Source organism: Elephas maximus, chromosome 8 (genome assembly GCF_024166365.1).
Source record: "Elephas maximus indicus isolate mEleMax1 chromosome 8, mEleMax1 primary haplotype, whole genome shotgun sequence".
Classification (NCBI taxonomy): domain Eukaryota; kingdom Metazoa; phylum Chordata; class Mammalia; order Proboscidea; family Elephantidae; genus Elephas; species Elephas maximus.
The window spans coordinates 5985377-6009686 of record NC_064826.1 but is presented as its reverse complement, the minus strand read 5'-3'; the positions used below and the strand labels follow the sequence as shown (position 1 = coordinate 6009686).

At 39.4% G+C, this 24310-nt stretch overlaps 1 protein-coding gene across 1 annotated transcript; it reads right to left on the bottom strand.

Annotated features, from left to right (window-relative positions):
• Positions 1 to 12536: 12536 nt before the first annotated feature.
• LOC126082112 (olfactory receptor-like protein OLF3) lies at positions 12537 to 13496 on the bottom strand. Its single transcript, XM_049894564.1, has one exon. It carries the CDS (start codon positions 13494 to 13496, stop codon positions 12537 to 12539), a length of 960 nt encoding a protein of 319 aa, XP_049750521.1.
• Between the last annotated feature and the right edge of the window lie 10814 nt (positions 13497 to 24310).

The window sequence follows — 24310 nt, the reverse complement described above, 5'->3', positions numbered from 1 at the left end:
TGAAATTAGGGCATTTCCAGATAAACAGAAGTTTAGGGAATTTGCAAAAACCAAACCAAAACTACAAGAAATACTAAAGAGACTACTTTGGTTAGAAAATCAATAATATCAGGTATCAACCCAAGACGAGAATACTGTGCAGAGCAATCAGAAGTAAACCCAGACAGGGAAAGCACAAAAATAAATCAAGATAAAAAAACACTCAAAACAGGGAAACAGCAATGTTATTATGTAGAAGAAGACAATGTTAAAACAAGAAAGAGGGACTAAGAAATGTAGTAATAGAGCTTTCATATGGAGATGAAGACAAGGTGATAAAAAGGAATAAAAGTTAGGCTTAAATTTAGAAAAATAGGGGTAAATAATAACATAACCACAAAGGAGACAAACTATCCTACACATCAAAATAAAATATAAGAAAAAAATAGAGGCTCAGCAGAAACAAAATCAACAACAACAAATATGAGGAAAGGACAATATATAAAGATAATCTACTCAGCACATAAAATTAAGTGGGAAAAAGAAATGGTCAACAACACACAAAAAAAGACATTAAATGATAGCACTAAATTCATACCTATCCATGATTGTGCTGAATGTAAATGGACTAAATGCACCAATAAAGAGAGAGTGGCAGAATGGATTAAAAAACACGATCTGTCTATATGCTGCCTACAGGAGACACACCTTAGACTTAGAGATACAAACAAGCTAAAACCCAAAGGATGAAAAAAGATATATCAAGCAAACAATAATCAAAAAAGAGCAGGAGTGGCAATATTAATTTCTGACACAATAGACAGTAAGTTAAATCCATTGTGAAGGGTAAGGAAGGACACTATATAATGATTAAAGGGACAATATCCCAAGAGGATATAACCATATTAAATATTTATGCACCCAATGACAGGGCTGCAAGATACATAGAACAAATTCTATCAGCATTGAAAAGTGAGAACGATAGCTCCATGATAATAGTAGGAGACTTCAACACACCACTTTCGGTGAAGGACAGGACATCCAGAAAGAAGCTCAATAAAGACACAGAAGATCTAAAGGCCACAATCAACCAACTTGACCTCACAGACATATACAGAATACTCCACCCGACAGCAGCCAACTATACTTTCTTTTCTAGTGCATGTGGAACATCCTCTAGAATAGACAACATATTATGTCATAAAGCAAGCATTAGCAGAATCCAAGGCATTGAAATATTACAAAGCATCTTCTCTGACCATAAGGCCATAAAACTAAAAATCAATAACAGAAAAAACAGGGAAAAGAAATCAAATACTTGGAAACTGAACAATACCCAGCTCAGAAAAGACTGGATTATAGAAGACATTAAGGATAGAATAAAAAAATTCAGAGAATCCAATGGGAATGAAAACAATTCCTATCAGAACCTTTGGGACATGATGAAAGCAGTGCTCAGAGGTCGATTTATGTCAATAAATATACACATCCAAAAAGAAGAAAGGGCCAAAATCAAAGAATTATCCCTACAACTTGAATAAATAGAAAGAGAGCAACAAAAGAAACCCTCAGGCACCAGAGGAAAACAAATAATAAAAATTAGATCAGAACTAAATGAAATAGAAAACAGAAAAACAATTGAAGGAATTAACAAGAGAAAAAGCCCGTTCCTTGAAAAAATTAACAAAATGGATAAGCCACTGGCCAAACTGACAAAAGAAAAACAGGAGAGGAAGCAAATAACCCAAATAAGAAATGAGATGGGCGATATTACAACAGACCCAAAAGAAATTAAAAGAATCATATCAGATTACTACGAAAAATTGTACTCTAACAAATTTGAAAACCTAAAAGGAAAGGATGAATTCCTAGAAACACACTACCTACCTAAACTAACACAGAGGTACAACAACTAAATAGACCCATAACAAAAGAAGAGATTGAAAAGGTAGTCAAAAAACTCCCAACAAAAAAAAAAGCCCTGGCCCGGAAGGCTTCACTGCAGAGTTCTACCAAACTTTCAGGGAAGAGTTAACACCACTACTACTAAAGGTATCTCAGGGCACAGAAAAGGACAGAATACTCCCAAACTCATTTTATGAAGCCGGTATATTCCTGATACCAAAACCAGATAAAGACACCACAAAGAAAATTACAGACCTATATCCCTCTTGAACTTAGATGTAAAAATCCCCAACAAAATTCTAGCCAATAGAATTCAACAACATATTAAAAAAAAAAAAAAATTCACGATGACCAAGTGGGATTCATACCAGGTATGCAGGGATGGTTCAACATTAGAAAAACAATTAATGTAATCCATCATATAAGTAAAACAAAAGACAAGAACTGCATGATTTTATCAATTGATGCCAAAAACGTGTTTGACAAAGTTCAACACCCATTCATGATAAAAACTCTCAGCAAAATAGGAATAGAAGGAAAATTCCTCAACATAATAAAGGGCATTTATACAAAGCCAATAGCCAACATCATCCTAAATGGAGAGAGCCTGAAAGCATTCCCCTTGAGATCGGGAACCAGAAGAGGCCTTTTATCACCACTCTTATTCAACATTGTGCTGGAAGTCCTAGCCAGAGCAATTAGGCTAGATAAAGAAATAAAGGGCAGCCAGATTGGCAAGGAAGAAGTCAAAGTATCTCTATTTGCAGATGACATGATCTTATACACAGAAAACCCTACGGAATCCTCCAGAAAACTACTGAAACTAATAGAAGATTTCAGCAGAGTATCAGGATACAAGATAAACATACAACAATCATTTGGATCTAAAGATCATGGAAAGAAAGATAGGGATGACGTTAGGAGCCCTAATACATGGCATAAACAGTATACAAAACATTACTAAAAATGCAGAAGAGAAACTAGATACCTGGGGGAAAAAAAAACACCTATGCTCATCAAAAGATTTCACTGAGAAAGTAAAAAGATTACCTACAGACTGGGAAAAAGTTTTTAGACATGACATTTCCGATCAGCACCTGATCTCTAAAATCTGCGTGATATTGCAAAAACTCAACTATAAAAAGACAAATAACCCAATTAAAAAATGGGTAAAAGATATGAACAGACACTTCACTAAAGAAGACATTCAGGTAGCTAACAGATATATGAGGAAATGTTCATGATCATTAGCCATTAGAGAAATGCAGATGAAAACTACAATGAGATTTCATCTCAGTCCAACAAAAGGCTGGCATTAATCCAAAAAACTCAAAATAATAAATGTTGAAGAGGTTGTGGAGAGACTGGAACACTTATACACCACTGGTGGGAATGGAAAATGGTACAACCACTTTGGAAATTGATCTGGCACTTCCTTAAAAAGCTAGAAATAGAACTACCATACGATCCAGCAATCCCACTCCTTGGAATATATCCTAGAGAAATAAGAGCCTTTACACGAAGAGATATATGCACACCCGTGTTTATTGTAGCACTGTTTATGATAGCAAAAACATGGAAGCAACCAAGGTGCCCATCAACAGATGAACCGATAAATAAATTATAGTATATTCACACTACGGAATACTGTTGTTGTTGTTGTTAGGTGCCTTCAAGTCAGTTCCAACTTGTAGAGACCCTGTGCACAACAGAAGGAAACACTGCCCTGTCCTGAGCCATCCTTACAATTGTTTTTATGCTTGAGCTCATTGTTGCAGCCGCTGTGTCAATCCATCTCATTGAGGACCTTCTTCTTTTCAGTTAACCCTGTACTCTGCCAACCATTATGTCCTTCTCCGGGGACTGATCCCTCCTGACAACAAGCCCAAAGTATGTCAGACGCAGTCTTGCCATCTTTGCCTTTAAGGACCATCATGGCTGTACTTCTCCTAAGACAGATTTGTTCGTTCTTTTGGCAATCCATGGTGTATTCAATATTCTTTACCAACACCACGATTCAAAGGCGTCAATTCTCCTTCAGTCTTCCTTATTCATTTACCAGCTTTCACATGGAATACTACGCATCAATAAAGAACAAAGATGAATCTGTGAAACATTTCATAACATGGAGGAATCTAGAAGGCATTGTGCTGAGTGAAATTAGTCAGTTTGCAAAAGGACAAATATTGTATAAGACCACTATTATAAGAACTTCAGAAATAGTTTAAACAGAGAAGAAAATACTTTTTGATGGTTACGAGAGGGGGGAGGGAGGAAGAGTGGGGGAGAGGTATTCACAATTAGATAGTAGATAAGAACTACTTTAGGTGAAGGGAAAGACAACACACAATACAGGTGAGTTTAGCACAACTGAACTAAACCAAAAGCAAGAATTTTCCTGAGTAAACTGAATGCTTCGAAGGCTAGCCTAGCAGGGGCTAGAGATTGGGGACCATGGTTTCAGGGGACGTCTAAGTTAACTGACATAATAAAATCTATTAAGAAAATATACTGCGTTCCACTTTGGAGAGTGGCATCTGGGGTCTTAAACGCTAGCAAGTGGCCATCTAAGATGCATCAATTGGTCTCAACCCACCTGGACCAAAGGAGAATGAAGAACACCAAGGACACAAGGTAATTATGAGCCCAAGAGACAGAAAGGGCCACATACACCACAGGTTCCATAAGCCTGAGACCAGAAGAACCTGATGGTGCCCAGCTACAACTGATGACTGCCCTGACAGGGAACACAACGAGAACCCCTGAGGGAGCAGAAGAGCAGTGGGATGCACACCCCAAATTCACGTAAAAAGACCAGACTTAATGGTCTGACTGAGGCTAGAAGGACCCTGGTGGTCATAGCCCCCAGACCTTCTGTTGGCCCATGACAGGAACCATTCCCAAAGCCAACTCTTCAGAAAGGGATTAGACTGGACAATTGGATGGAGAGGGATGCTGGTGAGGAGTGAACTTCTTGGATCAGGTGGACACTTGAGACTATGTTGGCTTGTCCTATCTGGAGGGGAGATGAGAGGGTAGAGGGGGTGAGAAGCTGGCAGAATGGACATGAAAAAAGAGAGTGGAGGGAAGGAGTGGGCTGTCTTATTAGGGGGAGGGCAACTGGGAGTATGCAGCAAGGTGTATACAGGTTTTTGTATGAAAGACTGACTTGATTTGTAAACTTTCACTTAAAGCACAATAAAAAAAATAACTCTATGGCGCACAATCCTACTCTGACACACTTTAGTGGCCATGGGTCAGAATCAACTCAAAGGCAAATACTTTTTGGTTTATTGAATATATCGTAAAATACCTGAATAATAATTTTTATATTAATTACATGTTAAATGATAACATTTTTAAATATATTTGGTCAAATCAAATATATTATTGAAGCTAACTTTTACCCATTCCTTTTTACTTTTTATAATGCAGCTTCTAGAAAATTAAAAATTACATATGTAATGTCTGTAATAATATGGCTCACATCATTTCTGTTGGTTGATGCTTATATAGAGGGTGGCACCTTGGCTGTCATCTCATCCCCACCCCCCAGATATAATCACCATTAATAGTATGGTTGTATCCTTTAAGGTTTCTGTGTATCTGGTCCCTTTATATGTATACATGAAAAATATGCATTTAGCCTGTGAGCAGCCATCTAATGTACTCCACTGGTCTCACCCCTTCAGGAGCAAGGTAGAATGAAAACTAAAGACACAAGGGAGAGACTAGTCCAAAGGACTAATGAACCACAACTACCGTGGCCTCCAGCAGACTGAGTCCAGTACAACTTGATGGTGTCTGGCTACCACCACTGATTGCTCTGACAGTGATCACAGTAGAGAGTCCCAGACAGAGTTGGAGAAAAATGTAGAGCAAAATTCTAGCTCAAAAAAAAAAAAAAGACCAGACTTACTGGCCTGACAGAGACTGGAGAAACCCCAAGAGTATGGCCTGGACACCCTTTTAGCTCAGTAATGAAGTCACTCCTGAGGTTCACCCTTCAGCCAAAGATTAGAAAGGCCAACAAAATGAAATGAGACTAAAGGGGCAAGGATGAGAAGGCAGGAGGGGACAGGAAAGCTGGTAACAGGGAATCCAAGGATGAGGAGTGGCAGTGTTGACTTATCGTGGGGTTTCTAATTAATGTCATAAAACAATATGTGTACTAACTGCTTAATGAGAAGCTAGTTTGTTCTGTAAAACTTATTCTAAAGTACAACTAAAAAAATAAAGAATATGAAGAAAAAAATAATAATTTACCATGAACAAGTGGGATTCATGCCAGGTTTGCAGGGATTGTTCAACATAAGAAAAACAATCAATGTAACCCATCACATAAATAAAGCGAAAGACCAGAATCACATGATCTTATCAATTGATGCAGGAAAGACATTTGAAAAAGTCCAACACCCATTCATGATAAAAACTCAGCAAAATAGGAATAGAAAGGAAATTTCTCAACATAAAAAAGGGCGTTTATACACAGCCAACAGTCAACATCATCCTAAATGGAGAGAGTCTGAAAGCAATCCCCCTGAGAATGGGAACCAGACAAGGATGCTCTTTATCAGCAAACTTGTTCAGTCATGTGCTGGAGGTCCTAGCCAGAAGTATTAGGCTAGAAAAAGAAATAAAGTGTTTCCGAATTTGTAAGGGGGAAGTAAAAGTACCCCTATTTACAGAGGGTGTGACCTTATATACAGAAAACCCCAAAGAATCCACAAGAAAACTACTTGAAATAATAGATTTCAGCAAAGTATCGGGATACAAGATAAACATACAAATCAGTTGAATTCTTCTACACCAACAAAGAGAACATTGAAGAGGAAATCACCAAATCAATACCATTTACAAGAAGATAAAAATACTTCGGAATAAATCTAACTGGAGATGTAAAAGACCTGTATGAAGAAAACTACAAGACACTACTGTAAGAAACAAAAAGAGACCTACATAAGCAGAAAAATATACCTTGTTCATGGATCGGAAGACTCAACATTGTGAAAATGTCAGTTCTACAGTCTACAGATATGCAATCTTAGTCCAAATTCCAACGACGTTTTTTCATGAGGTGGAGAAACAGATCACCAACTTCATATGGAAAGGAAAGAGGCCCTGGAAAAGTAAAGCATTGCTAAAGAAGAGCAAAGTGGGAGGCCTCACGTTACCTGATTTCAGAGCCTATTATACTGCCATGGTAGTCAAAACAGCCTGGTACAGCTTCAACAACAGATACATAGGCCAACGGAACAGAATTGAGAATCCAGATTTAAGTTTATCCACCTGTGAACAGCTGATATTTGACAAAGGCCCAAAGTCTGTTAAATGGGGAATAGACAGTCTCTTTAACAAATGGTGTTGGTGTAACTGGATATTCATCTGCAAAAAAATGAAACAAGACCCATATCTCACACCATGTATAAAAACTAACTCAAAATGTATCAAAGACCTAAATATAAAATTTAAAGAGATAAAGATCATGGAAGAAAAATTAGGGACAATGCTAGAAGCCCTAATACATGGCATAAACATTATACAAAACATAACTAACAATGCACAAACACCAGAAGAGAAACTAGATAACTGGGAGCTCCTAAATATCAAACACTTACGCTCATCAAAAGAGTGAAAAGACAACCTACAGACTGGGAAAAAATTTTTGTCTGTGACAAATCTGATCATGATCTAATCTTTAAAATCTACAAGATACTGCAAAACCTCAGTAACGAAAAGACAAATAACCCAATTAAAGAAAAAGGCAAAGGATATGTATGAACAGGCACTTCATCAAAGAAAACATTTAGGTGGCTAACAGGTGGATGAGGAAATGCTCACGATCATCAGCCATTAGAGAAATGCAAATCAAAACTACAATAAGATACCATCTCACCCCAACAAGGCTAACATTAATCCAAAAAAAACCCCCCAAAACAAAAAAACAAATTAATAAATGTTGGAGAGGTTGTGGAGAAACTGGAACACTTATACACTGCTGGTGGGAATGGAAAATGGTACAACCACTTTGGGAATGGATTAGGTGCTTCCTTACAAAGCTAGTAATAGAAGTACCATACGATCCAGCAATCCCACTCCTTGGAATATATCCTAGAGAAATAAAAGCCATTATTACATGAACAGATAGATGCACACCCATGTTCCTTTCAGCACTGTTCACAATAGCAAAAAGATGGAAACAATGGTGGTGCCTATCAACAGATGAATGGATAAACAAATTATGATATATTCACACAATGGAATACTACACAACAATACAGAATAACGATGAATCTGAGAAACATCTCACAACATGGATGAATATGGAAAGCATAAGGCTGAGTGAAATTAGTCAGTTGCAAGAGGACAAATATTGTATGAGACCACTACTATAAGAACTCAAGAAAAGTTTTAAACACAGAAGAAAACATTCTTTGATGGTTATGAGGGTGGGGAAGGAGGAGGAGGGGAATTCACTAACTAGATAGTGGACAAGAATTATCTTAGCTCAAGAAAAGGACAACACACATAATACAGGGGAAGTAAGCTCTGTTTTCTAGACATTTTACTGCAGGTTTTCATTCTTTCAGGAACATTAGATTGTTTTGCATGAACCAGAAAGTTGGCCGGAAACATAGAGCACCGGGAGGGCAGGGCACGTAGGGAAATGGGGAAGGCTCTGTATCAGAAAATAATATCAGTAATAACTAACAGATATGGAACGTTATCTGTGGGTCAGCCATGGTACAAAGTGCTTCACACATAATGTTTCATTTAATCATCTCAGGCCTCTCATGACCAGCATTGTTCTTCACAAGTTGTAGAAAAACAATTCAGTCTTACATAGATTGTGTAACTTGTCTAGGATTAATACATTATGTTATTATCTTGCTATACTTTGATAATAAAGACGTAGGAGACTTCAAAAATCAAGTAGTGTGCATACGAGTGATGAAAGAAATCTTCTGTGAGATGGTAGAAAAAACACAATATCGAAGATCAGGTTTCAGTGAAAGCAGCCTCACCCAAAGGGAGCTCTGGCAGAGTGACAAAATGCACCTGAACTTTCAGAGACAGGCTCAGAGTTTCACAGTGCTCGGTTTCCATGATGTGAGTGGGGGGCACCCAGACACGGACCTGCAAAGTGAAAGCTTCAGTGTGGACGGAGGAGACTGTGTTGAAAGGACTAAGCTATCATGGTAGGCTAATTCTCCAGGCTTAAGAAGTACCACCAGTCACCCAATTAGTAGTCAAAAGATAGCCAAGATGATGCTCAACACACAATTCGCCTCTCCCACTTACCCACTGGTATTGAATTCTTAAATTCTGGGCTAACAATCAAATCAGTTGCTGTCGAGTCTATTCCAATGCATGTCTGCCCCATGTGTGTCAGGGTAAAGCTGTGCTCCACAGGGTTTTCAACGTCTGATTTTTGGGGAGTAGATCACCTGGTCTTTCTTCCGAGGCCCTTCAGGGTGGATTTGAACTGCCAACCTTTCAGTTAGTAGCTGAGTGCTCAATTGTTTGCACCATCCAGGGACTCCCAGCTAAAGACCAGAGAGTGGGTAGCTGGACCTCAATGACTATGAGGAATGAAATTTAAGCCTAAGTGGAACCACTCCATCTTCTCCTAGAATCCTTCAGTGAGAATATTCCTTCCTGCTTTGAATTCCCAGATCTTCTTCTGTGCATGACTCATGTTATAACTTTCCACTTGTGTCCTATGTCCCCTAAAACGGGGTTGGCAAACGGCCCATAGTTGAAATCAAAGCTGTATTTAGAGATGGCCACCACCTCAGGATACTTACAGCTTTAATAGCAGAGATTGGCAACAGTTTCTGCAACAGATCAGAAAGTAAATATTTTAGGCTTTGTGGGCCTTGTGGTTTTTGTCACTCAGCACTGCTATTGTAGCATTAAGACAGTTATACATCAAACCTAAATGAGACGAACAACAACAACAACAACTACTACTTGGTGCTGAGACATTTTCAGCTCATGGCAACCATTTGTGTGTCACAAGAGAACTACCCCGTAGAGTTTTTAATGCTGTGATGTTTTGGAAGCAGATTCCCAGGACTGTCTTCCAAGGAACCTCTGAGTGGGTTTGAACTGCCAACCTTTTGGCTAGCAGATGAGCACTTAACTGGTTGTGCCATTCAGGAATTTCAAGACAGCCACTGTTGTTGTTGTTGAGTGCCCTGGAGTTGGCTCTGACTCATAGTGACCCCGTGTACAACAGAAGGAAATACTGCCTGGTCCTGTGCCGGCCTCACAATTGTCGCTATGCTAGAGCCCATTGTTGCAGCCAATATGTCAATCCATCTCCTTGAGGGTCTTCCTCTTTTTTTTTGTTTTTCTCTAGGGACTGATACTTCGTGATAACATGTTCAAAGTATGTGAGACATAGTCTCCCCATCCTTGCTTCTAAAGAGCATCTGGCTGTACTTCTTTGAAGACAGATTTATTTGTTCTTTTGGTAGTCCACAGTATATTCAATATTTTTCACCAACACCACAATTCAAAAGGATCAATTCTTCTTCGGTCTTCCTTATTCATCGTCCAGCTTTCGCATGCAGATAAGATGACTGAAAACACCATGGTTTGGGTCAGGCGCACCTTACTCTTCAAGGTGACATCTTTGGTTTTTAACACTTTAAAGAGGTCTTTTGCAGCAGATTTGCCCAATGCAATGCATCTTTTGATTTCTTAATTACTGCTTGCATGGATGTTGGTTGTGGATCCGATTAAAACAGCCATAGATACTAAACAAATGAGTGGCACTATGTACCAACAAAATTTTATTTAGGCACATTTGAATCTCATATTATTATCCCATGCACGAAGTTTCACATTTCTTTTGTTGTTTTAAATTGTTTAAAAATATGTTTAAAATTATTAACTCATGGGCTGTCCAAAAATAGGTGTTTGGCTGGATTGGACTATGGGCTTCTAGCATCAGCTGTCTGTCAAATGGATTTGGCTTATATGAGCCTTCAATTCAGTTGGAACCCTGAGATTTCATGATACTGTGATTGCTAACAAATAGATAAACTACAATGCAATTGATTTAAAGAAGGGATGAAGGGAATAAATGAGCAATACCTTTGAGACTCCTTGAAGGGAGTGAGAAGATTTGCTATTATAATATTTTTTCTCCTTCTTCACCTTAACTATTCCTGTTCTATAATCCCTTCTCCCTCCTTTACCTTATTTAGGCTTTTTTCAGAAATTAGATTTACAAAGTCTGAGTAGCGCCTTGTTGACTGTGGAGGTGAGTTAGGGAGGCAGAACTAGAAGACACTGTTGTTGCTGTTCTTCTTAGGTACTGTCAAGTAGATTTCAAATCATAGTGATCCCATGTGACAAAGCAGAACTGCCTCATAGGATTTTCTTGGCTGTAATATTTAGAGGAGCAGATCACTAGGTCTTTCTCCCATGGAGATACTCGTTGGTTTGAACCTTCAACCTTTTAGTTAGCAGTCAAGCCCTAAACTATTACACCACCAGGACTCCTAGAAGATACTAAAATCAAACCCATTGCCGTTGAGTTGATTCCAACTCGTAACGATCCTGTAGGACAGAGTAGAACTGCCCCATAGGGTTTCCAAAGAGTGTCCGCTGGATTCAAACTGCCGACTTTTTGGTTAATAGATGAACTCTTAATCATCATGCCACCAGGAATCCTCTTAATACGGAGATTGAAGGGTACCATCTGCACAGTTGGCTAATCCATTCTGATTTCCCAAAATGAATATTAAAGTTGTATATTTCATTGTCTTCTCTGATCAGTATGTAATTTATTAGAATAACTATGTCTTTGGTATTTTCTCTCATTTTTCATTTTCTTATTTTGTCTCCAAGTTTCAGAGAAAAGGTTTGCTTATTTTTCAAAGATATGACACTTTTATCATTTTGAATGGGAACAATGTATATGAAATAATATTCTTCTGAATCTGTTCATATGCTACAATGACTGAATCTCAGCTTTTCCTTGGCCGATGAAGCCATTGTATATAATGTATGGTTTTATCCTTATAAGGGTAAAATAAGATATTTCACTGATATTCTTCCACTGAATTAATTAACTCAATAACTCAAAAAGAGTACTCACGTCCACATGTAGTAGAACCTATAGAAAAACACTTTAATCGGCCTTGGTCACAACACTCTCCTCATATCTCCGAATTGTGACACAGACTCACTGGCTGAGACTACATACACCATCCTTACTTTAAGTGAGTCTCAGACGTGAAAATGCATTCTGTTCCCAGTGGAAACACCACTAATGTTTTCAAAATGTAGATGAATACAAACTAGTGGTCCAAGGCTAGATCCATGAATAGGTCCATGATTACAAATAATGTGACAACTCGAAACAATAAGACTGTTTGTTTGTTTCAATACACTCAGTCCACAGGAAAGGAGTTTGAGTAAGCATGTGAAGGTCTATTACAGGAGTGCTTAACTTCACAGAATATGATGCTCTTACTACATAAATAATTCCCTATCTAGCCTCCTATCTAACCTCACCAGTAAACATGTGGTGATCTCCTTCATGGTAGCAAGGGCAATGCACACTATAACTGTCATATCTGAGTTGGGTGGGGAACACAGGGGCAAAGCTCTTTTCTTTGTGTGAGGCTCATGATTCAACAAGTTTCCAATTTTGATGTTAACCCAGAGAATTGTCCTAAGAGCTTCTGCCAAGCCCCCTTCACATCCTTATTCCTTAGACTGTAAATCATGGGGTTCAGCATGGGTGTTAAAATGGCATAGAAGAGTGAGATCATCTTCTCCTGGAGTACTGAGGGACTGGAGTGGGTCTGGATATAAGTGAAAATGGTCACCCCATAGCACAGGGCAACCACTGTGAGATGAGAGGCACATGTGTGGAAGGCTTTCCTCCTTCCCTCTGTGGACTGGATCTTTAGGATGGTGGAGATGATCCGGATGTAGGAGAAAAGAACCAGGCAGAATGGTGTCATCAGTAGGACGATGCTGGATACCATGATTGCAACCTCATTGGAGAAAGTGTCTACTACACAGGCCAGCCTGAGCACAGCTAGGAGTTCACAGGATATGTGATCAATAAACTTGTTTGAGCATATGGGAAGCTGAAAGGTGATGACAGTCTGCAGGAGAGAGTTGATAGAGCCACTGACCCAGGATGAGATGGCTAGCCTAGTGCACAGCCTTCCGTGCATGATGGCTGAGTATCGCAAGGGGTCACACACAGCCACATAGCGGTCATATGCCATCACTGCCAGTAGAACAAACTCAATTCCACCCAATCCCAGGGAGAAAAATAGCTGGGCTGCACAGCTCAGGTGGGATATTACTTTACGTTCTGTAAGAAAATGCACCAATAACTGAGGGACTATGCTTGTGGCATAAGAGATGTCCACAAGTGAGAGGTTGGTGAGGAAGAAATACATGGGTGTGTGGAGTTTGCTGTCCAGTCTGGTCAGAAGAACAATGAGAAAGTTCCCCAGCACTGTCACAAGGTACATGATCAAGAAAAGGGCAAAGAGTGACACCTGGGTACCCCAGTCACTGGAGAGGCCAAGGAGAATAAACTCACTCACCCACGTCTGGTTATTTGTTTTCATTAAAAAATGCAAGGATTAATCATTATCAGATAGAGTGAGAAATAACTGAAGCTGTTGAATCAGAGAACTATGAGAAAGCATGTTGTGTATGTCCAGCCAGCCTTTGCCCAGTTGTTCAGATCTTCTTGAAGCCCAGATGATGGGCTTGATTCCTATATGCATTACATCTACTCTGCACCAGGGAGACAGGACCCACTGGGGTTCATAATGACCTTATGTGGCCTTGAAGAAGCTCATTGGAAGCCTACAGATAATGGAATAAAATTTTATTAGTTGTTTGTAATCACCGACATAGCTCAAATTCCAGGGGAAGGAGAGAATGGTATGTGACAATGGTAGGTAAAATGATTAACCATGAAGAAAATGTGGTTCAAAAGTTATAGAGCTGCCTTCAATATGAACTACACCCAACATGATGAAACTCATACATTCATTACAAAAGGAAAAGATTGGGAAGAGGCAGGGGGTCTTATGGAAAGATCTGGAATAGAGAACTTAGGTTTGAAATGTATTTTCCTTGTCATCTATATGATTTTGGGTTAGAGACTTAAACTTTTATATATAAAATGGCTTAGCATTATATTAAACAGGATAATATTATACAACCCTCAAGTACATTTGAGCTCCTCTAAGTAACTTATGGGAAAAGTACTTTAGAAACTGTTACTGGTAGTAGTACTATGGTAGTATAGGTAATAGTAGTTTCAGGACTTCTAAAATGAGGTAAATAAAATAACAAATATGCTTTCCCCTCATTTCCCATCCAAAAATTCAGAGATCAATAAAAATTGAGGCAACTTTTAATAGAAATGAAGACTTGGGAATAGGTTTGAACACTTTCATGTTTTGGGGGACCATTGGTCTTTTTGATAGGCTTAAGTCTTTTATGGGACAATGTAGGGGATTGGTAATCATATCCTATGTGTTTTCTTTTATTTCTTTGTCCAGCCCACTACTGCTAAGAATCCACTTTTGGCTGTGGGTTCACAAAATAAACAAAAATATGGGTATTTAGGCATTCGAGGTACAAAAGAAGGAAACAAACAAACAAAAAAAAGTTTAAGGACTCTTCTTCATTGCCAAAGGCAGCAAAACCAAAAACCAAACCAAATCCATTGCTGTTGAGTAGATTCTGACTCATACCGACCCTATAGGACAGAGTAGAACTGCCCCATAGAGTTTCCAAGGAGTACCTGGTGGATTCGAACTGCTGGCCTTTTGATTAGCAACTGTAGCTCTTAACCACTATGCCATCAGGGTTTCCATTCACATAGAATACAATGCAATGGAGTTTCCCTTTTGTTTTCTCTCACTAAGCAAGTGCTTTCCACAGCAGAGATAATAGGTTATAACAGCAACTTTGAACATTAAACAGAAATAAAAAAAAAAAAAACTAGTTCATATTTAAAAAAAAAAACTTTGTAGGACTCATGCTTTTTATGACTCCATGTCTGCCTATTGACTAACTTTCATTTCAGTGAACAAAAAAAAAAAAAAAAAAAGGGAAAGTAGGAGATACAGGAGGCAGGTGGGTCTGGAAACAGAAATATAGCTTCTTGGCTCATCCCAGAACCCACAGAGAGGTCAGGCAGAGGTGTCTGATTTGAAGGATGAAGATTCCCTGTTCTTCAAGTCTCATTCCTGATGAAGGACCAAAGAAATAACTATTTCTGGAAATGCCATTTTCTTTATGATTCAAATAGTTGCATCTATTTTCTAGGAACCTCCTTCTTAGTGTCTACCTCAATATCTGATCTCTTTTTCAACTGTTTCTCCTTTTCTGTCCTATCATGATAGCTCCACCACCCCTCGCTCTCTCACCTTTAACCTTGATCTACCTGCCTCAAAGCAGAATTTCAGATTCAAATTCTGAGGCATAAGAAAATGCCCATAAAACCACCTGTTAACCTTAGTTGACCAAACAGCAAATGTGATTGCAAAGTGGAAGTCTGTTCTTTAACAAACATCTGTGAGGTACTGTCTTTCCTAGATGCTGGGATCTCAAAGGTAAATATTACTCTTCCCTGTGCTTAAAGGACTAACCTGTTTCATGGAAAGAATTCCCAGGAACAGATCCTTGTTAACCACCTGTTCCTCAGTTGTGCTGTGCAGGCTGCCTGAGAACATGCAAGCTTATTACTTCTGGGATCCTCTTATCTACCCCTGCCCCTCCCATCTCTGGGACAGCTCATGTTTTATTACAAATGAGGGACAAATTTGCATCCTAGAAGAAGCAAGAGCTTCAGAGCCCAACAGCCTCTGCTCTGAATCCATGCCTCTACTGCCTTCCGCAAGCTCTTTACCCTCTCAGAGTCTCACATTTCTTCATCTGTAAGATGTGGATAACATTGACCAACTGAAATGGTTGTGGTGAAATCTCACGGATGAAATAAAGCTTTATTTTCCCCCAGTCACAGAGACCCTTTTGAGATTCACGGTAGATCAAGAATATAGAAGTAGTATCAGGATTTTAAGAGCCAAATGAAGGGGGAAGCGTGTGTGGACCAGAAGACAACACACCTACAGTTAATACTGTCTCTACATTACCTTCAGCTCAGCTTCAGCTAAATAAAGCTCGAGTCCTATTCTGGCTAGAGGGTGCAGAAGGTCCTTTTTGAGAAATGTTCAAAAATGAAATAATTCTATATGGGAGGTTTAACACATGAAGTACCTAAAGTGATTGTGAGCTAACTAGTCTATCAGTCCACACGGATTTTTTACAATAGATCATGTAAGAGTAGGAGGCAGAGAGCCTTAGATGTGAATGATGATTAGGAATGACACTGAAATTGGAGGAAAAGACAGGAAGATGTGTGGACAGCAAGACCTCTCATTTACAATGTTACCTCTGCTTGGCACCAATTAAATGAACTTCCATTTGCTTTCTCCCATTATCCAGTAATTATTAGTTACAGAAAATATCAGGCCTGAAATATTCTTCTCTCTACACAAAGGAATAAAGACAAAAAAAAAAAAAAAATGTTCGGATTTCTCACACAACTATTTTTACTTGACTTACTGCATCTAAATTAAAAGTTAACTTTTAGTCATTCATTATGATCTTTTTTTTTTTTTAAATAAGGAAATCTACTAATTGATTCCATGGAAGCTATTGTATTTTATTGATTTTAAAAATATAATCTAAAGTAGCAAATCAAATGTTATTTGTCAACCTACTCTACCCCCATAAAATCACCCTCAATTCCTTTTCCTATTGTTTCAATCTCCTACTACCTTATAACATCTTTAGACAAATATGTACGTCACCAGAACAAGAAGGTGTAGAATAAAAAGCTCAGGACAGCAGACCGGTTGCTGTGGAGTTGATTCCCACCTATGGCGACCCCGGGTGTGTCAGAGTAGAACTGAGCTCCATAGGGTATCCAATGGCTGATTTTTTCAGAAGTAGATTGTCAGGCCTTTCTTCCAAGCCATCTCTGGAGGACTTGAACCTCCAAGCTCTCATTTAGGAGCTGAGCAAATTAACCATCGCACTACCCTGGTTGTATAGGTCTAACGTAAAAACCTAGACCAACATTTACATGGTTGGAGTAGACATAGTTTGACTTCATCACGTTCCTGCCTCCCTTTTTCTGTGTCCCTCCTCTAACCCTTACTATCATCTTCATCTACAAGCCAAATAGCCTCAAGTCATTCTGTACGACTCTGTGCAGGAACGTCTGACTTACAGTAGAAATTCCCCATGCTCCAAATTGCCTTTTCCTCTCCCTATCTTAAGAATAATATCGGCAAAGTTAAGATCCTAAGTCAGCTTAAATATATTTGTAGTGGTAAATTCTCAGGTAATGTTTCTCATAATGTTTGTTAAAAATGTGGTATTTTGGAATCATGAACATTAGGCATCTCCCAGCTAGTCTGTTATGATTTACTAAGTTGTTACCAGATGATCCGTTAAATGGGAGTCCATCCATGCCCAGCTCCCTGCTGCTTTGCAGGGTGCCCAAGAAGTAAGGGTGTAGCCCAATAACAATATGACTTCTCAACATAAAGTGCCTTTGTAGCCCTTTATCATGTCTCAGCCCTCACTGTATTCCTGCTCTACTAGTGATGAGAAGACCATGAAGAATCCATGAGCAGTAATTAAATTTTTTTTTTTTTAAGCAGTACTCACCAGAAAAAAGGTCAGAATCCTGACACACAGACAAAATCAATAAAACCAACACAGCTTTTCCCTCTGTCATTTCCACACAGTCTGGATCCTCATCTTCACATGCTTCTGATAACAAAGCTGATCATCTTTTAATGTTTCCTATTTCTTCAGAACTAGCATTTAGTTTCCATTGCTAATCCACAGACCCACACTCCAAAGTTCTTGATTTGTCTTTGCACAGAAGGAAGTATTTGGGGCTTTACACTCGGGTCTCATTTCCACTCGCAACTTTCAACGTCACATTCTATTACCCTACCTTGGCGAACGTATTCCACATTTAAATTGTCTGACAACATTTCCCACTTCTATGTATTGCTGATACCATAAATTATATTCTCCCTTTTTCGATACTTTTGGAAAAGAAAAGTATTGATTTGGGAAGACCCAGGAGGCATGCACACTATAGAAGAGTTCCTCGGTGCCTTACCCTCCAGCATTACGTTAGGTTTCAGAATAGTGATCCTTTCCACTCTTCATCAATGACACCAAGTGAAAGAGTACATGATTGGACAAAACAGTAGATCAGCCTGTAAAATCCAATCCCGAACAGTGATAAACATAAGGCTGAGGCCATGGCCCAGTGCTCTACCATTCATCACAGAGTTACTGCCCTGCAGCTAAGTGGTAAGAGCTCTACAGCCTTGTCTCACCTGAATTTGTTTGTACATCGTCTTTAATAACAGTCCGTCCAACTTAAGCACAGTTTGCCTCCTTATTGGGGCTCTCAATGATCTTAGCTGGGACAAAATCCTTATCATGGAAACAGAGCATAGAGGTCAAACTCAATCAGATCCGTACCTCTTCAGAGTTAGGCTGTCATAGACATGGCACTTTCTCTTACAAAAAATCCCTCGGACTCAAGGTGGAAGATTCGACTAACACAGACATTGAGAATATCCATCATGAGCTGGGATATTTGCATCATCCAAATGCTCGGAGACAGAGAGCTCTAGGGCCCCTGAGTATGTGGTGTCTCAAGGATGATTTGATATCCAGAGAGGATATTTGTTTTTCCACTTTGGGGTATTGTTATCTTGACCAACTTCCTGTTTGAATTTGGTTGCCTTTCACACAATAAGTCCAATTATTTAGATCTAGTTTATCCAACAAACATAGCCCTGAAATTTGCCTTCCATGCCTTACTGTATCACAGCTTCGTTCTGTAAATATTCATCTTCTTTATGTCCCCTATCCCCTGTAGCTAAGGCTAGGGAGTTCTTCTGCTGTATAATTCCATCAGTCTGGCAACTAGCCACAGTGCAATCCCTACAGCCTAGTTTTGAGGAGCCAATGTTGAATTGAGAGTCAGGAGACCTCCATTCTAGTCCCGGTTCACATTCTGAGTGCCCTGTGACTTTGTGCAAACCATTTAATCATCTTATATGTCAACTTTTTATCATTGATAGGAAAATCAAAATGCTTTGTTTACAGACTATTAGGGACACAACTGAGATAAGAAATTACAAAATAATTGGCAACTTATCTTTTCTGGAAATGTAATATTCTCCTACTACCTGTTCATGAATATCAATACCTAACTAAATGTTTTATGGGTCTGGACTTCTCTCTGAAGTGTCTTCCCCATAAAAGATTCAGAATTCATTCCTAGTATCTCCATGTTTTTTCATTAAGTATTTTCTTTCTCTCTTCTGTCCCCTTCTCTCCCAGGACTAAACCTTGGAATTGAGAACACTGTTGAACTAAATTGTACCTAAGCATCAAGCTTCTGCAAAGCAGAGTTATTTCACTGTATTTACCATAAACCTCAGTGGTGAGAAGATTTCACTCATCATGATTCATATACCTGATCCTAAGTCCATAATGAATCAAATTAGTTCTGCTTCTGCTCCCTCCAAGCCCCTCACTCACCCTCTGTTGACATCTCTACTATGAGCTCTCAAACACAAATCAGTGCCTGACAAATAGAACATGCTGATTCAATATTGGTTTAAGTTGGTTTCTGAAGAGTGCTCCCCTCTAACAAAGCAGTGGACAATTGAGATTAGACATCCCAGTCTCTTTGGGACCCTGGAAACCCTGGTGGCATAGTGGTTAAGTGCTATGGCTGCTAACCAAAGGGTCGGCAGTTTGAATCCACCAGGTGCTCCTTGGAAACTCTATGGGCCAGTTCTACTCTGTCCTATAGAGTTGCTATTAGTCGGAATCGACTCGACGGCACTGGGTTTGGCTTGGTTTGCTTTGGGGCCCTGGGTTCAGAAATCCCCTGGGACTAGTTCACACTGTGAGGAGCACTATTAGGAGGAATTTCACAGGAGCCACGAGAATGACTCAAACTCAGGGCTAATCAAGTGCGCCAGCGTCTGCAGTGACAGCACAGGGCTTTCAGAGTCCTCCTAGGAGCCTCAAGCATTAGAGTCTTAATTGTTGTCACCAGTCCCAGCCCTCAAGGGCAGGGCCTCAGATGCTGCCCTTCTTCCCCTGTGGGAAAGCTGCTTTTCTCCAGCCCTTCCCCTCTAACACTTTCACTACAGCCTGAGGTCATTCTCGAATGTAGGAGAAGCCAGCTTACTGAGTTTGGGAATGTTTTCCTGTAGCCCACACCCTACTTGTAGCCCTCAATTCCTTTGTTCTCACAAGCAGTGAATGGACCTGCATCCATTCTTGCTGAAGGATCTGACCACTCCCTTTGGCTCCAGGGTGCCCTTTCCTCTACTCCTGAGACATGTGCTGTCTATTGGGCTGCTGTGCTCATTGCATGTACTGATGGTCACATTAGTACTTTTCTAATGGTAGTATTTGAGCTCTAAAATAATAGGATTGCAGAGAAAGATTTAAAACTCCAAATCTAGGCTTGTGTTTGCAAGAAGAGCATGAATATAGCAATTTATTTTCTCCTAGGTACCATGCATATAATTGTACAAGCTGGCTCTAGATCATTAGTTGTTTTGGCTTAAAGTTCCTTGGCCTAAAATGCATTATTGGCCATGGATAAAATTTACTCAGTGAAAATTAGCACAGATTACCCCCCACCTATACTTTGTCTATTAAAACAGACCTTAAAAAGTAGAGCTTATTCTAGCTTCCACCTAGGACTGGTAGAAGAAAATCTGGATAATCTATGAAATCACAACTGTCCTTGAACTTCTCAGAGAGCTGAGAATAAAGCCAACTAGCAAGAAATCTTAGGGAAGAATTGCTGCCTCCAAGGGAGAGGGGGTATGAGTGCTGCATTTCTGGGCCATAACACACAAGCCAGTAAGATTACAGCTAAATTTTTAAATCTCTAAAAGCTGAGTATAGGCTAATGTGAGTATAGAATTACTGGGACCACAGACAAATACACCCGCTCACAGAATTTTCTTCACAGACTTCTAATGTCCTCACATGAACATTTGGGGTCAGGGAGGGAAGTCTGAGAAAGTCTAATTCATGGTGCAGATCTAGGGGAGCATTAACAGGCACTGCAGGAAGGTAGAAAGCACCCTGAACCTGTCTCCTGTATGGAATAAAATCTGAAGCTACCAGGTTGGTGAAGGGGATAAACCCTACTGTCCCCAGAGACAGATGACGATTTCACAGTGAGGGAAGCAGATAAAAATTGAAATCTCTCTAACTCTGAGACACAGGCCCTGGGTGATGCAAACTGTTAAAATGCTCTACTGCTAGCCAAAAGGTTGGAAGTTCGAATTCATCCAGAGGAGCCTTGAAAGAAAGGCCTGGTGATGTGCTTCTAAAAATCAGCCATTGAAAATCCTGTGGAGTAAAATTCTACTCTGACACACATGGGATCACCATGAGTCAGAGTAGACACAAAGGCAAATTGTGGCGGCAGAACTCTAGGACAGGGGTTGAGGCCTTTGGCCTCAGACCATGATCCATCTTCCACCACCTGGGAAGGGGCAGGATCACTGAGGAAATCCCGCTCCTGAGATCCAGGGACGAAGGATGTGTCTAAGGCAGAGATAGAACCAAAAAAACCCCAAAACCAAACCTATTGCCGTCGAGTCGATTCCGACTCATAGCGACCCTATAGGACACAGTAGAACTGCCCCTTACGGTTTCCAAAGAGATAGAACAAGGACAACATAAAAAGGCCCACATTTACAACCCTGCTGGAAAGCATGGAGAAGCCATGACGGCAGTCTACCATCAGGGGGCAGTGTGCAAGAAGACACACTATTTCTGAGCGCAGTCTAAAGGGAGAGCCTAAACCTGAGGGTGGAGCATCTGCACTGGGGAAGCCCTCCAACAACTTCACGTCCCACTCTGAGCACAAGTAATGCTCTCACAGGGAGAGCCTAAACCTGAGAATGGAACAGCCAAGTAGGGGAAATCCTCCAACAGCTTCGCAGCCCACTGTGAGAGAAGTTTGAATCTGTTCATACACTGAGAATAACCATGGCAACAAAAAACTCAAACCCAGCCTGACCGCTGACTGCCTGTGTGTATTTACATACGTTGTTGTTAGGAGCCGTCGGGTTGGTTCCAACTCATAGTGACCCTGTGTAAAACAGAGCAAACCACTGCCTGGTCCTGGAGCATCATCACAATCGTTGTTATGTTGAGCCCATTGTTGCAGCCACTGCATCAATCCATCTGGTTGAGGGTCTTCCTCTTTTTCACTGACACTCCTTTACCCAGCATGATGTCCTACTCCAGGGACTGATCCCTCCTGATAATATGTTCAAAGTATGTGAGACCTAGTCTTGCCATCCTTGCTTCTAAGGAGCATCTTGGTGTTGGACTTCGTCAAATGCTTTTTCTGCATCAATTGATAAGATCATGTGGTTCTTGTCTTTTGTTTTATTTATATGATGGATTACATTGATTGTTTTCCTAATGTTGAACCATCCCTGCATACCTGGTATGAATCCCACTTGGTCATCTTGAATTATTATTTTTTATTATATGTTTTTGAATTCTGTTGGCTAGACGTTTCTTGAGGATTTTTGCCCATAAGTTTATGAGGGATATTGGTCTGTAATTTTCTTTTTTTGCGATGTCTTTGCCTGGTTGTGGTATCAGGGATATGTTGGGTTCATAGAATGAGTTTGGTAGTATTCCATCCTTTTCTATGCTCTGAAATACCTTTAATAGTAGTGGTGTTAACTCTTCTCTGAAAGATTGGTAGAACTCTCCAGTGAAGTCGTCTGGGGCAGGATTTTTTTGGTTGTTGGGAGTTTTTTAATTACCTTTTCAATATCTTCTTTTGTTATTTAGCTGTTCTGCCTCTGTTTGTGTTAGTTTATGTAGGTACTGTGTTTCTAGAAATTCATCCATTTCGTCTAGGTTTTCAAATTTGTTAGAATACAATTTTTCGTGGTAATCTGATATGATTCTTTTAATTTCAGTTGGGTTTGTTGTGATATCTCCCGTCTCATTTCTTTTTCAGGTTATTTGCTTCCTCTCCTGTTTTTCTTTTGTCAGTTTGGCAATGGTTTACACATTTTGTTATTTTTTTCAAAGAACCAACTTTTGGTCTTGTTAACTCTTTTCAATTGTTTTTCTGTTCTCTATTTAATTCTGTTCTAATTTTTAGTATTTGTTTTCTTCTGGTGTCTGAGGGTTTCTTTTGTTGCTCTCTATTTGTTCAAGTTGTAGGGATAGATCTTTGGTTTTGGCCCTTTCTTCTTTTTTGTGTGTGCATTTATTGATATAAATTGGCCTCTGAGCACTGCTTTCGCTGTGTCCCAAAGGTTCTGATAGGAAGGGTTTTCATTCTCATTGGATTTTATTAATTTCTTTATTCCACCTTTAATTTCTTGTATAACCCAGTCGTTTTTGAGCAGAATATTGTTCAGTTTCCAAGTGTTTGATTTGTTTTCCCTGCTTTTTCTGTTATTGATTTTTACTGTTATGGCCTTATGGTCAGAGAAGATGCTTTGTCACATTTCAATGTTTTGTATTCTGCTAAGGCTTGCTTTATGACTTAATACGTGGTCTATTCTAGAGAATGTTCCATGTGTGCTGGAAAAAAAAGGTATGCTTGGCTTCTGTCGGGTGGAGTGTTCTGTGTGGTAATGTTCGTTGATTGTGGCATTTAGATCTGTGTTCTATTGAGTTTCTTTCTGGATGTCTTGTCCTTCACTGAAAGTGATGTGTTGAAGTCTCCTAATATTATTGTGGAGCTGTCTGTCTCACTTTTCAATGCTGTTAGAGTTTGTTTTATGTATCTTGAAGCCTTATCATTGGGTGCATAAATATTTAATATGGTTATATCCTCCTGGTATATTGTTTCTTTAATCACTATATAGTGCCCTTCCTTATCCTTTGTGGTGGATTTAACTCTCAAGCCTATTTTGTCAGAAATTAATATTGCCACTCCTGCTATTTTTTGATTGTTGTTTGCTTGATATATATATTTTTTCCATCCTTTCAGTTTTAGTTCTTTTTTCTCTAAGTCTAAGGTGTGTCTCTTGTAGGCAGCATATAGACGGATCATGATTTTTTTATTCATTCTGCCACTCTCTGTCTCTTTATTGGTGCATTTAGTCCATTTACATTCAGTGTAATTATGGGTAGGCATGAGTTTAGTGCTGTCATTTTGAGGTATTTTTGTGTGTGTTGTTGACAGTTTCTTTTTCCCACTTAATTTTTGTCCTGAGTAGTTTATCTTTGTATATTGTCTTTTCCTCTTAATCATTGTTGTTGATTTTGTTTTTGCTGAGTTTTTTTTTGTTGT

Excerpts from the sequence above, each read along its gene's own strand:
- LOC126082112 (XM_049894564.1), bottom strand. The coding sequence starts at position 13,496 with ATGAAAACAAATAACCAGACGTGGGTGAGTGAGTTTATTCTCCTTGGC.